This window comes from Lucilia sericata, unplaced genomic scaffold, assembly GCF_015586225.1.
Source record: "Lucilia sericata isolate MDLA Ls3-8-SP2 unplaced genomic scaffold, ASM1558622v1 Contig000932F_arrow, whole genome shotgun sequence".
NCBI classification, from domain to species: Eukaryota; Metazoa; Arthropoda; class Insecta; order Diptera; family Calliphoridae; genus Lucilia; species Lucilia sericata.
The window spans coordinates 100,695-119,278 of record NW_023994919.1 but is presented as its reverse complement, the minus strand read 5'-3'; the positions used below and the strand labels follow the sequence as shown (position 1 = coordinate 119,278).

At 32.2% G+C, this 18,584-nt stretch overlaps 1 protein-coding gene across 1 annotated transcript; it reads right to left on the bottom strand.

Annotated features, from left to right (window-relative positions):
- Positions 1–203: 203 nt before the first annotated feature.
- On the bottom strand, positions 204–18,185 carry LOC119609127 (leucine-rich repeat protein SHOC-2). Its single transcript, XM_037963830.1, has 4 exons — positions 16,434–18,185; positions 2,382–3,396; positions 1,680–1,878; positions 204–1,611 (listed from the first exon to the last, which is right to left on the bottom strand). The coding sequence occupies exons 1-4, from the start codon at positions 16,733–16,735 to the stop codon at positions 758–760; spliced, it is 2,370 nt and encodes a 789-aa protein (XP_037819758.1). The 5' UTR covers positions 16,736–18,185; the 3' UTR covers positions 204–757.
- Positions 18,186–18,584: the final 399 nt, after the last annotated feature.

Here is an 18,584-nt window from a genome sequence, read left to right as displayed (position 1 = left end):
ATTGGATCTTCGCTCCGGAACGACCCGAGTCATACTCGGCCAAAGATTGTCAACCCAGCGACAGCTGTATCAACCGAAAGTTTTTTCCCCAGGAATGAACTATCGGCCACAGTCGAACAGTTACAACAACAACAACAACACATACATACATATTTTAATAAAAACTATATAAAAATACAATTTTAAAGTCGTTCAATATTTTGAATTAAATAACTATTTATTATCTTCATACATATTACGAGTACATACAATTATATATCCAAAAAACAAATACTAAAATCTTAGTTACAAATATTATGATGTATAATTTACCTTTTCTGGCAACAATAGTATTTAGTAGAAGTAGTAGTGATAATAATAGTAGGTATATCGAAAAAATACAACTCAAAAAATAATAAAAGTTAATCTTACAAAACTATACAGAACAAAAAAAATATATTTGTAAAAAAAAATCTACTAAAAATAACTTAAAAACAAAAAACCACATACAAATTAAGGTTCTCTCAATTCTTCTTCTTCTCATATTTAAATATCGTTATATTCGTAATAATAATCTAAATTATATCTGGTATACATAGGTATTGATATCGTATTTAATAACTTGATTTAATTTGACACTTTCTTTACGTTCTGTGTAAACAAATACAAAAGATACTTTCTTTAAACATTCTTCCGTTACACAGAGGGGGCTCAAGCCAATTTGAATGTAGACCTAAATTGAAAATTAATTAATAAAAGAGAATAATTTATATAATTTTTAAGGATTTTCAGGCGGTTCATCCGGTTGTAGTAGATTTTGGGGAGCATTATCATAGTCGGTGATGACTTTTGTATGATACTCCTCGTGTATTGAATTTGACTTGGAGTCATCGTCGATGAGAACATCGGGAGGTGGTACTAATTCGTGATTAGCATGATTCCCAATGTTTGGTATATACTCCATAGTAGAATATTCCGTTTTAGGCACATTATTATTTTTTGCATCGGGTGGCATAACAGAAGGTGGCGAATCATCCATGTTTAAAACCAAAATTGAAGGTTTTTGGGTTGTAGTAGTGGATTGATCGTTTAATTCGGTTTTGGGCAATTGAATGCTTAGAGTTTCTTGAGTAGTGTTTAGGCGTGGCATTAAAGTTGTTAATTCTGTTTCATTGCTTACACTAAACGTTTCGTTGTTAGTGGTTTCGTTAACATTTTCAATCATATCATTTAGTTGAATGGAGGCCGTAGTAGGTGCTACAGTGGTAGTTGTAGTCGGGGGTTCTGTAGTTGTAGTCGTCGTTGTGGTGGTCGTAGTAGTGGTTGTTGTAGGCTCCAAAATTTGTATAGCTGGTGCTAGAATCAAAGGCTTAATATTTCCCTGACCGCCCAACGGAGCAAACAATGGTGGCAATAAATTATCTGCTTTCTTCAATAGATCCGTAGAGGGTAATATTACCGGTATTACTTGTTGAGTCAGATCATTAGTGGGTACCATTAACACAAATTGACGATTTTTGCATACATCCTCATAGGCCTCAAAACATTTCGTACGCAAACGTATACGTTTTTCGGTATTGGCCATTAAAGGGCAATATTCATCCAAAAGCATTTTACAGTGGAAGGGATTATCTATGGAAATTAAGAGAAAATTTAATGAATTTCAATTTGTTTACATTAAAATTGTGTAGTTTTATTACCTTCCAAGTACAATTCCAATTTACCGGGTACATTATGATTCATACAATTAGTTTTAGCAACCAATTCATGCGAAATGCTTATTATTTGATTATGGGTCATATGAGCTTGACACAAAACAGGCAAACCATGGAAATCTTTATCGAGTATGGTTAAATTGTTGTAGTCAACTTTAAGAATCTTCAAACTGGGAAGCACTGTCTGCAAAAATTTAGAAAGAAGTTGAATAAGTATTGTGACTAAACAAATGTCAATAAATTCGTGTGAACTAAGACTAAAACTAGAACTGAACTAGAACTGAACTAGAACTAAACTAGAACTGAACTAGAACTAGAACTGAACTAAAACTGAACTAGAACTGAACTAGAACTGAACTAGAACTGAACTAGAACTGAACTACAACTGAACTAGAACTGAACTAGAACTGAACTAGAACTGAACTAGAACTGAACTAGAACTGAACTAGAACTGAACTAGAACTGAACTAGAACTGAACTAGAACTGAACTAGAACTGAACTAGAACTGAACTAGAACTGAACTAGAACTGAACTAGAACTGAACTAGAACTGAACTAGAACTGAACTAGAACTGAACTAGAACTGAACTAGAACTGAACTAGAACTGAACTAGAACTGAACTAGAACCGAACCAGAACTAAACCAGAATTCAACCGATATTTAAGTATTTAACTTTGGTTACTCACCGTTTGCATTTCCCTTAAGGTCAACAGCTTATTATGCGATAATTCTAGGATTTCCAATTTTTCCAAACCGATAAAGTCCTCTGGCAGAATACGTTCAATCTGATTGTGTGTTAAACCCAGAATGCGCAAACTATTTAAGCCCATAAGTGCTCCATCTAAAGATGTTAACTCATTGAAATCCAAATATAATTCTACCAAATATGAATTCTTATCGATATTATTCTCTTGGCGGCCAGATAACTTGCGTATGCGATTATTTGATAAATCCAATTGTTTTAAACTCCTTAGACCCCGAATTTCGTCCATAGAGAATTCATCAATTAAATTAAATGAAAAATTCGCCTTACAAAGTCTTTGCAATGGCAGCAATGAACCATTTAACGATTTAATATTATTGCTGGCTATATATAACTCTTCCAATTTTGTTGCCATTTGGAATTCATCGCGTGCCAATGATTCGATGCGATTGTTAAAGACATAAAATTCATTTAAATTCTTGGCATTCTTTAACACTCGATCCAATGATACAAGATGATTGTGCTGTACATGCAATGTCTCCAATTTATCCATTTGTCTCATACGTTCAGGTAAATGTACCAACATATTATTTTGGGCCATTATCAATTTCAGCAAATTTGATTCGGGCAATTCATCTTCCAAAGTGGTTATACGATTTTTATTAATAAACAAAGATTCCAGTTTGTTAAGATGTCTCAGAGTGCCATTTAGATTTTCTATATTGTTGCGACCCAAATGTAGAGTAACTAAACCGGGCGGAAATGTAGCACGATCAAGACGCGTCAAATTGTTTGTCGGCATAAAGAGATTAGTTAGCATTTGTGTGCCCTTGAAATCATCTTGCAGCGCAGATCGTATGCGACATCTTCCTATATCGAGCGTCTTAACAACTGGCATATGATTAAGCATGTGCTTTGGAATTTCTTCAAGTTCGTTGTCACCGAGACCTAAATACTCAACATTTGATAACCCTCGAAATGGTAATTCTGGCACAGATCTAAAATTAAATTAAATAAATAGAGAATAAATTAGTGCATGTATGTTTTTTTTTAGAAAAAAGTATTTTTATATGCATTTATTTAAACGAAATAGAAATATAATATTTTTAATACTTGCTAAATATTTCGTCAATATCATTTCAAAAAAGACAATAAAAAGAAAAAAAAAAAAGCTTCGTCAGAAAATTATTATATTGTCTGGTAAAATATGGATTGAAAGATGCTAAATTAATATAAAGTTATAAATAAATTGCAGAAAGACGTGCATATTTTAGACATATTTTTCTTTATTTTGCACATTACTACAATAGGAGTATACTAATCAGACCAAAACTTATTTCATTATTACAAACTATTTCATTATTACAAACTATGTATAGATCGAAATTTTAAAAAAGATTTTATGTAAGATCATCTAAGGATGACCATTGTAATGCTATTCAACTTGAAGATGTGGTCGAACCAGAGCACCACAATATCTGGTACCATGGGAACTGATAGCCCGCAGGGCAGAGTTTCGGCTTTGTCTTGTCCTGGTTATTGGAGAGGACCGTTCGGGGTGCTCTTGGTGGCTATGAGTTAAACCCAAACTCGCGGGAAGAGAATGTCGGTTAAAAGACTGATGGTAAAGTCTATATTTCGGGATAAGTTCGGTGCTTTTGCCGAGACAACAGATATCCCGCAGAGGAATGTCTGTGTGACTAAGAGTTGGAGTAAGTTAGTGTTAAATGAATATGATACGGGATGGATATAGGGTTATGCGGATCTTACCTACCCGTATGCCTAGAGTGAGTGTATCGGATATTGTGTCGAATGAATGACAAGTTTGCTGGGTTGAATGGCGAGGTATGAAAGATATCTTATACAAGTGATACCATTGAATTTTCCTTCCTTGTCCGGGTATGTTCAGAGTTTACTCTGTTCATAGCAGATTTTCCACAGTGTTTTCTCTGCGATTAAGAACAAGTCCTCGGCTTATTTGATGGATTCGTGTTTCGATCTATCGAATACGCCTGTAGATGCTGTTGCTGACTCATAAGAGGCCATCTCATCTGCGTGGTTGACCCGTTAAGCAATGGGCCAGAGATTAGATAGCTCGTGCACTTGACCAAAGTGCTTGTACATGGACTGGCAGAACCATGTACGAAAATTGACACCGGCGTATAAGAAGCACAAAGGGGCGGTGGCGAGTCATCTAATCAGCTCACCACCGTGAAGTAAGGCCAACACGGCAGGTGTTCACGTAAAGCACTTCGACTTCTATACGAGTGTTGATACCTCACCAAACGAATTATAGGCCAAGGCATTCAGAGATTGAGGCAATGAGGCATAATATGAATGGACCGCTCAGCCACGAACTTGATAACAATCTCTGAATGGGGTAGTAGTCTTAATATAGTAGATTTTAATGCCCGCAAGACTCAACGTTGTTTTCTAACACATAAACTCATGCCAGATAATGTTGATTCATCTATATTTATGGGCGGCGTAAGTAATAATGGATCAAGAACTCGCGATGTTATGGACATGAAGGAATTAAGCATATTTTTTAAGTGTTGAAAGAAACATTGTCTCGGTTTTTTAAAACGGTGTAAAACATATTTCACTCCATTTGATCTCCTCACTATTTGTATTACTTATGTATATGACCGACAAATCTTATGTATGGGCCGACGCTTGAAAGTCAATTTTGGAGCTACTCAACCGCGTACAGGAGAGGACAAAGGTACTTATCGGAGACCATAGGGAATTCAATTCTATTGATTCCCTAGAGCACTGTTGCGACGTGGGGTATATTTCACTTTTCTATAGATATTACAATGGAAATAATTTCACTGAAAATAGGGAACTTGTATAATAGTATATGTTCCTCTGAAATTAGCGAACTTGTATGGAAGACATACTCTTCCATACTTTTCGGCTCTAGTGTTCGTATATGGAACATACTTCCTGCCACTTTCGATGTAAGAAGATTTAAATCAAATATCCATAAACACTACTCCTTGTAACCGCTTGAAAAAGTAATTGACATTCCCTAAGCACTGGTCTAAGAAAAAATGTTTCCTCAACCAGTTCAGTTCGGTTTCCAATGATTGAAACAATCACTATTCATGGCAGAACCACTGGATAATGATGTAATTCATCCTTGTTCCGATATATATAACCATTACCATTGCATTCAGCATTGGTAACAACTTGTAGAACAGTGTAAAATTCGAATGAAACAGAAATACAAAATAAATACAGCAACAAATATGGCATTTACCATCATCGGTGGTGTTTGGGGTCATTGTTTGTGTGGAATACTACAAAATATGACGAAGTAATTTAATTGAATTTTATTATTACATTCAATCAATGATCAGGAGGCCAATTGGGTCGTGCGACAATTAAATTTCGTATCTGTTGTTGATATAAATGTTGTGTTGATACACATCGTACATATACTTTACGCACACATAAACAATATTATTTTGCATATACTCGTAGATCGATCAATCCAACAAGTGTTTGGTTATATTATAGATACTCATCATCATCATCATGCACAACAAGAATGAGTGATAAAGAGTAAATGTATGAGTAAAAAGTATTTAGTGATCAAGTTCATAATAAATGCTAGATTTTTATTAAAACAAAATATGATAAAATGCTGTATTTTTCCTTGTTGGGTGCTTAATTTATTACATCATGTTTAGAGCTATAAAACTAAAAGGAAGCATATTAAGAAAGAAAAAAATGCACCAGGAATTCCATGCTAGACAACTGCCTAAAGGGGTTTTTTAAACCCAAGTGCAAATCTAAAAATAACTTTAACGGCATTCAAGGAATGTTTTACAAGAAAAAAAATGTCAAGAACACCATCTAAAGGACGTCAAGTTTCTGCAGACTATAACAAATTCTACAACTATTACTACTACATAGGAAGAACGGGCAGGCAGCACCAGTCTATTCAATTATTCCACAACCAACATCAATTTAATAACAAGTTGTTGCAGACACATTCTAGGCATTTGTTTCTCTTTTGTTTCTTTCATTTCTTTTAACACGATCATAGTCATCATCTTCCTCATTACTATGAACGCAGTGAACAAGTGATGTTTATCCCATTATAGATGATTTTAACACATTCTAGAGATTTATATTGTCGTCTGGTTTCCCATATGAATAATGTATATTGATGGTGAAAAGTGACATGTTGTAACAACCAGTAGCAATATTAAGTGGCAGTATGTTATTTTTTTTTTGTATCTATCCACAAATAATTTAGCAAGCATCCTTGTTAAAATTGTGTACACCAGACGCCTTTTAATTGTTTATTGACCAGGCGCCACAAAATTACATGAATAAAGTTGATCATTTTATGAGTTATTTTATATCATTTTTTTTATTTAACATCAATCTCTAACGTAATGCTCCTGAGACTATTTTAACGATAGAGATTTTAGATTTTAATGAATCAATATCAGGATAGTTTTGTTTTTTGAAGGAATGTTGGATCCTAAACTTTAGGACCTAAGGGGGTAAGAGAATGATATTAACATCATATCATGAAGATTTATGTTTCTTGTACTCAATTAAGAACTTACTGAAGGGACGTTAGATCTTAGGCTTAAGTACCTAAAAAGCTAGTTTAGGTTGAAGTGGAGGACGCTATCACCATGAAGGCCCCTACCGGACTATTTGTGCAATTCTTTACATGTAATTTCTTTAGTGAGTGAATCACCTTTAAAGTTTAATTATCGTTCGATGATTCAGAACTCAACCCCAACTTATCAAATTTAGGTATGTTATATCCGAAGTAACATCGCTCTCAAAAGCAATTAGATCTGATTTCGACAAAAGCTTGGCAATGGCAGAGTCATTGTTAAAGTAATTTCTGATTTTCTCTCATTGAAGAGAGTTCTCTTTCTCGCTTCGTTTAGGTCAGCATTGGCTGATTGGATTTATCAGCTTTGCTTTTAAATCCGTTCTCGTTGCCTTAAACGGTTTACCATTTATTTTTTTCAAGTTCTCTTAATATAAATAGAAAATGTATTAGTTCTTTTGTAACGAATAATCTCCGAGCGGCCTGGTATAGCAGCATCAATGTCTCACAATTTTTGAATAATTTCTGTCTGTGATATCCGATTGGGTAAGTCTGATATTTGTTTTTAATTATCCTGTAATTCTAAGCTATGAGATCCTTATGGCTTTCGTTTTTATACCCTACATTACTATAGTGTGGAGGGTGTTATGCGTTTGTGTCTGTGAGTCCATGTAAATCTTGTTCTCATGGCCCAAGGAGACGAATCCTATTGAAAATATTTGAAATCCATCTAACCAATCCCCATATAATCGTACCTTCCGAAAATTGCTCTTGAGCTCATAATTATGTTAAATGTTCTAGTATCTCTACAAAAATCGGCACAACTTAATTATGTATGTATAAGTCTTAATGTTAGAGCCTTAGCACTCTAGACCCCATAGAAAATTCAGAAAATGCCTTGAAGGTCAATAATTCACTTGTAAACACTAGTATCACGATGATTTCCTGCAAAAATGACTTGAATATAAACGTAAGTCCCTCTACCAACATATATAAGGTCCATTTTTAACATTGACCCATTTTTAACATACAATTCACAAGTGCTGGGTATCATATAGTCGGCCGTGCCCCACTATACATTCTTAATTGGTTTTCTCTTCAGGTTGAACCTCTAGAAATGTTTGATTCAAATAAATAAATAAATATTTTGTCTCCTCTAGCTGATTATTTTTTATACATTTTACATATAAATAGCCGCGTTTAACGAATTTCAAGTGTGCCAATAAATCAATGTGATGTTTTCTTTTATCGTCACTCACTGACATAGACGTGTTAGAATTTAGTTAGTCTTTGGAAAATTCCTGCAGCATTTCCATTTATAGTAAGTTATTATTATTTCTAATTCTATTTTTAAACATTTTCTTATAGGCATTGGTTTAAAATTAGTTATTTGTACATTTTTAGACACATGTTTAATTAAATAGAAAAACGATTCGATTGGAAGTGAAAAAAAAAGAAGAAGAAATGTTTGACAACAGGATCTTATAATAAGATATGTTATATTTTATCACTATAGTGGGAAGGAAGTTATGGGTTTTTGGATAGAATGAAAATATAAATCGGTTCAGATGTACGGCCGTTCGTACTCAAACTACAATTAGACATTATTGAAATAATTTTTTTTGGAAAATTGTTACTAAATCCTTTTTTAGGACCAAGAAATAATTGATTATAAAATATTTAAATCATTTTGTATTCCAACAAAGCTGGATATAAATAATTTGTTCTACATAGTTCGTTCCATAATTGAGCAAAACTGTCTTCGTACTCTATTACTAAGAGAACATTTGGCCCGAATAACCCAATCTATATAAATTTGGGTCAACCAGATGATTAGAAGTTATTCACCCCAATTCTGCATTTCAATTCGAATGGAAATTTTCTCCGTTTGGCAACTTCGGTATTCTGCATTTCGATTCGACTCTCCGACACATAAACAACAACAACAATCCAGATTTTCAATAGCTAGTAGGGAACAGAGGTCCCTTTCAAAAAAATATTGATTGAGAGGTATTCCTACATAAGATTCTTAAAATGGCTGTTCCCCGGGACTCAAGTTTATCGGATTAAGTTCATCTTTTTTAAACTTTAAAATTTTGGTAATTCCCACCTAATATTTCCGGTGCAATGAATTGCTTTAGGGATTCCCAGTGAAAATTTATGTGGTAATTTTTTTAAGCTTTGTTTTTAAATTAAATTTATTATAGTTCTCAATTCATCTTTACACATTTATTAAAAAAAAATTGACCATGGAAACTATTTTAATGTCATGCATAGATAAATTGATTCTCAGAAGTTTTACATTTTCTTAATAATCACAATAGTTGATTTTTAAAACGATTTACTTCTTTTATTTATTATTTTAAAATGATTTCTGTTGAACTCTTTATTATAATACATACGTATAAAATAAATTCTAGGAATTAAACATTTTTTTGAAATCGCAACTAATTATTTAAATATTAATATGATTATACAAATATTTTAAATACAATAGAAATTTAATTATAATTTCGTAGAAAATAAATTTACGTTTATTTTCATACTCCATACATTTTGAAAGTTGTAGTTATTTTTAGTATAATTTTCCTCTTATTTAGAAATCAGAAATTGTGATAACCGCAACATAAACGTATTTTGGCGCCAGAGTAAAATACAATGTTTTATTTTACGTTCGGTTTTATGACTAGATTATAATTTTGAATATACATATTATAATTTAATATTGTGGCGTCAAGTCGTTAAAATTAAACATAAACAAATTTTGTATGATAAGAATTACTTAAAAAATATATTTCAATACGCAAACGGATAATGTTTTGAAGATGAGAATTTTCAAAACGAAATCAATAGGTATTCTGTATTTGAAAATCGGACGAAAAGACGCAGAAGCAAATTTCTACATAGAGGGAAAAGGAAATATACACGCCTGGTACCAAATTGACACCAAAGAGTTTATAATTTTTCAGTAACATCCGTTGTCAAAGTATATATACGTGCGACAACACTATGTAATGTTGACAACGCAACCTTGTCAACATTGCAACAATTCCTTATCGAAATCTAAATTTTATACACATCCGTTGTCTAAATGTTAGCAAACGTGGTAAGCTCACTATTGGTAACGGATTTTTTGTCAATAGTGAGCTTACCACGTTTGTTAACATTTAGACAATTGTTGCAATGTTGTCAACATTACATATTGTTGTCGCACGTATGCATATACTTTGACAACGGATGGTATTGATAAATTATAATTATTTGAGAATTACCTTTTGGTACTTTTTATGGCTATTATTAAGACATTATTACAAATAGCTTCTTATCCTTCCGCCTATTCCTCTGTCTGTTAATATAAATGTTGTACAAAAGACTGACAATGGCTAAGAAAGTGCTCCAGAGTTTCACAATCCTCTATACATGCTTTACATTCCTCTGAATTCGTACGTCCAATTTTGTGTAGCTGTGCCCGTAATGTGAGTCCACTCAGAATACGTAACATCATACTACCTTAGACTTGCTCATATTGAGAAGGCTTTTCGTCCTGCTCTCGTTGGGATCATCTCATAGGATATTCATTATTCCATGAGGCCTTTTGGGATTCTCTCATCCATATTTTAAAAACAACCCTCGTTGCGTCGAATGGTTCATTAGGTTAACTACCTCATGGAACCCCTGCCTGTTTCCCCCGCCTTGTTTCCCAATTTTGATACGTCCGTCGATACCTACGGATATGTGCTATATTGTTCTACTTGACCACGATATTCTATCTGGGATAAGTGTCTCAAAGTTCCCGACATATTATGTGTCCGGTATGCGAACGTGCGATTGTGTATAGCCTTTCAATGTGTCCAGTATACGTTGATGACGTGCCCTATAACCTCTTTTGGTACAGTTATGAACCGTTCGTCTGCAAGTAATGCCTCATATCTTGTACATAGGTTACAATGCGTGGAATATATAGCAACGTTTCTAGAGCCTTGGTTGACGTAGTGCTCATGGCGCCATTTATACCCAAGCAGCAAGTACGTTGAACTCCCTGTAGTAGTTGGTTATTTACTATATATTCATTACGTTTGTATTGATATTAATATGAGTAGGGGTTATGTGGGGAGTGGGTCAATTATTGACCAATCCTTATAAAGGTTTTTATTTTTAATGCTTGTATGAGCATTTAAATCACCTTCTAAAGGCGACTTTATCATGGTATTTATAAATTTATCAACTTTTTCCGGAAATCCTTCCATTTAAGGGTTACTTTCCTTGCCTCTCGTGGTATAAAAATGTTTTTATTGCTACATTACAACTTTAGAGCCTTTTTGCATAGTGGCATGATGCCAAATCGGTCCAGAATATGAACACACTCTAAGCTGTTTAAAAATAGGTAAACCCCCTGTAAATGGCTTGCCGCGAAAGAAATATCTTGGGGAATTTTACTTGTTTTTTGTTCGGTGTCATTGTTGAACATACTTCGTCCATCAGCCGCTTAAAAATCTTGACCCGGAGGTGTGAAAAGTCTTCCACTACATAAGTTGTATCATTCATCAAACATAAAGTGTATTTTTTGTAAAATTTGATCTAAATTTATTCGGTCCCTTTTTTGCTTCTAATATATAACCGAATTGATCTGGGCCGTTTTGAATATTATACAACTGCAACACAGTTTTAGCTTTGGCACTGCGTACAAAAGAATCAGAGCATTTAACTTTACGTGCTGCTTTTCTAATCGGAAGTCCTTGGTGCATTAGATATGATACCTCTGTATTGAAGCCAATGTATAGGAATTAGAGCTTCGTGTCTCAAAAAGGACCTTCATCTTGTGAGATATACATAAAATTAAAAACGGATACATACATATTATGTATGTATCCGTTTTTAATTTTTATAATATAATTTTCTTACCTTATAAAGTATATACATATATTCCGAAGTTCTTATAAATAGCGGAATCGATTAAGCTATGTCCGTCTATCTGTCTGCCTGTATGTTTCGTGAAATCAATTTTCGCGACCCAAGTTTTCAACAATTCTGTCAGATATGCATGCAAGAAGTTTCCTATTTAAAATTAACAAAATCGGTGTGTAAGTAACGGAGATGTGAACTCAAAATCCGAGACCTCTAAAAATTGAATGAATACCTACAAAAGGCGACTTTTTGGAGTAACCTGATCTTGGGTTTTGACTTTATTAATTTTCTTTCCATTTTTATGAAATTATTAAGTCGCTCATTTTTAAAACGAAAACATTTTGCTGGGTTTAAACATTTTTTGCAAGTACGAGTTCGTAGGCATTTATGCATATAAACATTGTTATATCGGCAAATCGCCTTTTCGAATACAAGACTTAATGACGATGAAAGAAAAAACAAATATACTGTGGAATATTTCTTTTCATTTTGTTTTTTATTATATATATTTTTTTTTATAAAATTCAATGTACTAAAGAGTTATTCACATGTGTTTCAATATCAGCATTACTTATAAACAATTATTCAATTGAATTATTTGTTTGTTTATGTCCTGTACTGATAAAAAAGAAATGAAATATTGAATTACTATTAATAAATATATCATGTAAGTATGTAAGTAAGTACAAATGAATATTAGATTAGTTATAGAAATATTGATAGAAAATGTATTTTGTCTCAAATTAAATTTCAATATACATTCATTAAGAAATATCCAATACCACATAAATTTGGTATTAACTAAATTAAGGCAGTTTTATTTGGTTTTTCATCACATTTACGGAAACCGAACATGTGGTCATTACTAGAGTTTAAAATAAAATTTCAATATTCAAAGTCGTTACTTAAAATATAAATAAATACATATAATATATAAATTCATTTATTTGCATTTCATTTAAATAAATCAAATGTTTTTCTTTTTATAATTTCTTTACGTAGACTTCGTATCCCACGAAAGATTGATAAGAAATTTTGAAATTATCATTCATACAAACATTTATTTAGTAATATATGCAAATAAAACAAGTGCCGCAAAATCAATTACGATGAGAATATTTTGTTCTGAAAAACAGTTTATTTTATTTTGTTTTGAGTTGATATTTTGTTTTGATTACTATTTTTATTTATGAAGCATTAAACATTTTTATGTTTTCAAATTAGATAGAAAAAAATTTGAAAACTTTGATTTATGTTGTATTTTTGCTTTAAAATTGTCTGGCTAAGAAACCTATAAATTGCTTTGATTCATCTCAAATAAAAGCTGAAATAGCACCTAATATTTAACCCATAAAGAAGTGCAAAATTTAATAGTTTTAATATTTCAATACTGATCTTCTCAAGTGATCGTATTGCATTTTGTAATTTTAAAAGATCATCTTATAAAAAATATGTATGAATATTATTTTGTTTTTAAACTCTGGTTGTATTTACTAATTAAGATAATAAAATAATTTTATTTAAATGATTTTATGTCTTGATCATTGTACGTGATCATCAAGTAATTAAGTGATGGAAGTATGTGAGTATTTTTTTGTAAACAAAAAGAGAAAATTAAAAAAAAAAATGAAATGAGACAATCTGACGTCCTACATGAGTATCAATATTTTTATACCTATCTATACAGTAAAAAAGGAGGAAGAAGTATATTTATATGATTTATGTCGATGTTCACATGTTAAGATGTGCTAACTGACATTTCTTTTATAGCCTTAAACAAATTCGGCTATAGCGAACCTTATATAACTTAAACCTTAGTTGGTTGGTTATCGTGGTAGTTCACTGAGCGCGAACAGTCAAGTAGAGTCGAATGGACTTCGTTATGATAGGACCACTCCACTCGCCAGCTGTGACCTGCCTGTAGCCGAAAGAAATCTCAGGAGTTTTGATATGAGATAATTGTTAATGTTAATTCGCAAAGAAGAGGGAAGTCCTCCTTCAATGAATACTGTCGCAGTTGCAAAGACAGAAAAAAAGGAAGAACGATCCATGCACTGACGCCATACATAGATTAGACTAGGTATTACAATCGGCCAAAGGTTAGCTTCTTTTACCACTGATTAGACATTTAGGTTCTCGGCACTACCACCAACCACCTTAACCTTACAAGTGGGGTAATGCGAGATGGAATGGATTACACAGGGAATATGGATTGGGAAGGATCCATATTTCCTGGGAAGGATCCATATAACCTTTGATCATGAAGGACTTTAAGTTCGCTGTCGTGCGAGAAAACTCTGTGTCAACATCCATTGTATAAAAATTTCCAAACAGTTGTATAACTACACAGAGGAAAAAAATATACACGCCTGGTACCAAATTGGCACCAAATTTTTCAATAACATCCGTTGTCAAGTATATACATACATACATACAACAACAACATGTAATGTAGACCACGCAACTTTGTCAACATTGCAACAATTCGTTGTCGCAATCTAAACTTTATGCACATTCGTTGTCTAAATGGTGTCAATTTGGTACCAGGCGTGTATAATTTGCTTCTCGCAAACTTATTTTGGCTATTTTTATAACTTCAAATCACCTATTCATAAACATTTTCAGAATTTCTTCTTTATTTATAGACCAATTTTTACTTTCGAAATCATTTCTAATAGAAATTTACAAAACTTGGATTGCGAAATCGATTTCAACATACATAAAGACAGACAGATAGACAAACATCTCTAAATTGACTTCGCTATCTATAAGGATTCTGAATATATTTGCTTTGTATGGTATATTCCCACATGCGGTTATTGTTCCAAGAGTTTTATCAAAATCTAAGCAGTAGTGTATACTGAGATCCAGAGATTTGATTAAAACTATGTAAGTGACATGGTAATTATACAAAAGTTGGGAATATTGACCATCTGTGGCTTTAATCATACCTACATACATATGTATATGCGCTTAAAGTTATAAAAATGCATTCAGGAAATTTTTAGGTTTTCAAACCTTGACATAGTTGCTCTATGATAGATGTTTTAGAATATTTCACTTGTGCCGTTCTATCGCTCCTTGTTGAATTGGGACTTATAAGAAATGTTGTTCGAGCACTAAGGAGACATCTCATTATCCTTTCGTTTTGGTTACCCCTTAATACTTTCACCAAATTCCCTATCCATAATAGCAAATGAATTAACCTCTCGTTACTAATAATCTCCGAGAGATCTAATGTACATATACTTCAGAGCTTACTGCCGAAAATAAAGCCGTTTATGGCTTTCTTAAATATGTTTATATCTGACTGTGACATATTAAATACAGCCCATTTTATATTAAGTAATTAGAGTGGATCTGGAAAACAATAAATATTTCGGTTTTCAATCTAGATTCCCATACCCGTTCCGCTTCTCATCTTAGAGCCCTCTGTATCGCGGCAATTTCCCGGAAGAAAAGATGGTTATGGGATTCTTACAGTTTTACATGGGCTAACAAGGCCTATGAAAAGTCAAACGTAATGTTACGGTGCCCAAGTGTTTCACTTGACGTTTATTCTATATCTGAGATCAATGTCTTACAAATTCCGACAATTTTTATTTTTGGTATTTGAACTCTTTGGAGGAATGCCTCTTAAACGATGTCAGTACAATATGTACAAAAAAATTCTGCAATCTTTTCAAATGGGTCTCAAAAATTCCGTAATTTTGAGCTAATCTTGGAAAAATAATTATAATTTTTGTATTTCTGGTCCACAAAACTTTTAGTGCATTATAAGCGGTATACAAATTCCAAAATAGTCTAAAAAATCTTGAAATGGACCAAATGCCAAATAATGTTTTAAATATTTTTCTGTAAAAGCTAAAAATTACGACAATTTTGACACTTATTTCGATAGAAAGCGAAAGTAATACGACTCTCAAACCCATTAAATATCATTTTGTGAAAAATTTTTCCTGTAATCGGCAAAATTAGTCAATTTAATGACACACATTTAAAAAATCGATGCTATAATTTATGAAATACAATGTCTGTCTCGATAGCGTTGCCACAAGTGATTACACTGATGATTCGAAAACACAAATTAGCCGAAATTCGAGAAATTTATGGTCTGAATATGTTTTTATTCCTGTAAGAAAGGGAAGATATTCAGAATAAGAATTACCTAACATTCTAAAAGAAAATACATTAATCCTTTTGATAGGCCTTCTTTAATACGGATAATCTTTTCTGTTTTGGGACTAGGGCCGTTCTTAATGAAAACTCCTTTACCAAAAACAAATAAGACTATTCGTATTCTAGAAGGCGAAGTGCGTACCTAAATATAACAAAAGGCTTACACTATTAATATGTTTTCTTTAGAATATAAATAATATATTCTACAATTCGAGCAGGAAAACGATATCCGGTGGACACTTTTATAAAGCGGATACAAGCAAATAAGTAAAAGTAATTACAACATTTAACACTATTTCACTTCACACACTTAATAGATTTATAATTATAAGTTAATATCTATAAAAATCACTATGTACTTACTTTAATCCATTCCACAGCATTCTTAATTTCACCAGATTCAATTTCATATCCATAAACGAGCGCATTTCCAGATCTTCCAGTTGTGAATGGGTTATTTTTAAGCTTATATTAACATTCGGTTCAAATTTATTCGACAAGGCATCAACAATGGTATGAAAAGAATCGACTTTTTCACAGGACAGCTCAACATAATTATGGGCATATGTGGGTTCACAAGTACACGGTGAAAGTTCCGGACGCACCGAACAGTGAACCGAAGCCACATTCGTTATACTCCAAACGGCATAAACAAATGATGCCATTTTGGAAAAGTTTCGTTATTATTTTGAATTAAGTAAAGCAAATCTTTGGGCTAATAACTTTTTTTTGACAAATTTCAAGAAGTATTTACTGGGAAATATTAAACATAATTATTTGTGGTTCTCTTTTTCTTTCAAATTTCACTAGTAACTTGAGTCAAATCTTTTATGTGGTCTTAATTCTGGGGATTTTTTTTCGAAATGCAGGCCTTTAGCGGTTTGTGGTAGTTTTGTGTTTTTGTTTTTCTTTAGGTTTTGAAAAATTTGCTTGTTATTTAAATGAATTCTAACAATTCAATTAATATTTTCTTTTTGGATTTTCTGTAACACAGATGTTTGGATTTTCCATATGGCACTTTTGGTATTTTTTAAATTTTTTTTGTTAAATAAGAACAGAAATCACTCACATTACGATCACTTACAGACGACAACAAAACGCAAACGTAAAATTTCTCAAATTTCAAAACCAAAATAACAACAAATGTTATTCGTATATAAATATTTCGATATTTTTTTTCACAAAAATAAAATTTGTGCACGGCTGCTTAAAATTCGTCTTATTTGAAGGGTAATCTCTGCTCAATTTTTGTTTTTGCTTTGTTAATGACTCTTCACTTATCACACTCTTTTTTCGACAATTATCACTTTGGTTGACATTGTCATTATATTTTGTTGTTGTTTTTTTTCTTAATTTATTACAGTGATTTTTCTTTGGGGGTTTATTATTATTATTATAATTAATTAAGTTGAGAGTGTGATTATATTATTTTAATCACCATAAAGAGTTTGTGTATTGTATTGAAAATTTGTTCGATTTTATGCCGAAAAAATGACAATAACTGCCTACGAGTCTGACTACTTAGGATCGACGTTACTGATAGCGTCAATAAGAAGTAAAAGTACAAACAACTTATATGATAATATAGACATATAGAGGAGATGTTTTTTTTTATTATTATTGTTATTATTTTTTTATTTATTTATTGTTGAAATGTTCATTTATACAATGCGAACAAATACTGGCATACAGTTGACATTTGACACGATCTATCAATTTAATTAATCTATTAGAAATTCCTCTTCTAAATAGAAAACAAGACAAAAAAAAAACTGAAGAGAAATAATTTAAATGAAATCTATTTCGACGATTTATTACAGTCGCCGTTTTTGAGTCAGTGATTGTGTGTTTGTTATTTGTTTTATTCGATTTTTTATATGATTTTGAAAAATTCTGATTCTGAATGATCGTTTAAATTTTTGTTGTTGTTGTTGTTATTATTTCAAGATAACTTGTTAATATTTTTTCACTTTGTATGAATTTTTTTTTTTATAATATTTTGGTTCGTCTCTTTGTATATTCTTAATATTTTGTGTGATGATACGTCTGTATTCCAACACGTTCCGTTTGTGACTGGGAAAAACACTTTGCTGCTGTTTTAGTTGGGAGGATCGTTGTCGCTCTTGTCGTTTCGATTTTTGTTATTATTGTCGTTGTTAGTCATTTTGTGTTAGTATTAGTTAGCAGCAGTAGTAAATTCATCAGCCTCAGCTCCGCTAATGTGGTAGTTAGTTGGTCGATCAATCGATCGATGGTATCGCCTGTCTCAGCATCATTATGAATATCCCTCCATGCAGTATCATTTCACCATCATGATCATCATCATCAGTAGCATTACAATTAGCTTGATGTATGCTTTTCTCATTGTTTAAGTTGATATGTAATTTGATTGAACAGATTTGTTGTTGTTTTTTTTTTCTTAATTTTTTGAATGGTTTGTTTTTGTTTTAAAAATTATTTGCTCTTTTTCTTAAACTTCAAGATCATTATGAGTGAGTACTACATACATATGTA

Excerpts from the sequence above, each read along its gene's own strand:
- LOC119609127 (XM_037963830.1), bottom strand. The coding sequence starts at position 16,735 with ATGGCATCATTTGTTTATGCCGTTTGGAGTATAACGAATGTGGCTTCG. Across the intron at positions 1,879-2,381 it reads CCTTAAGGGAAATGCAAACG|ACAGTGCTTCCCAGTTTGAA; the intron begins GTGAGTAACCAA and ends AAATTTTTGCAG. Across the intron at positions 1,612-1,679 it reads ATTGGAATTGTACTTGGAAG|ATAATCCCTTCCACTGTAAA; the intron begins GTAATAAAACTA and ends TAATTTCCATAG.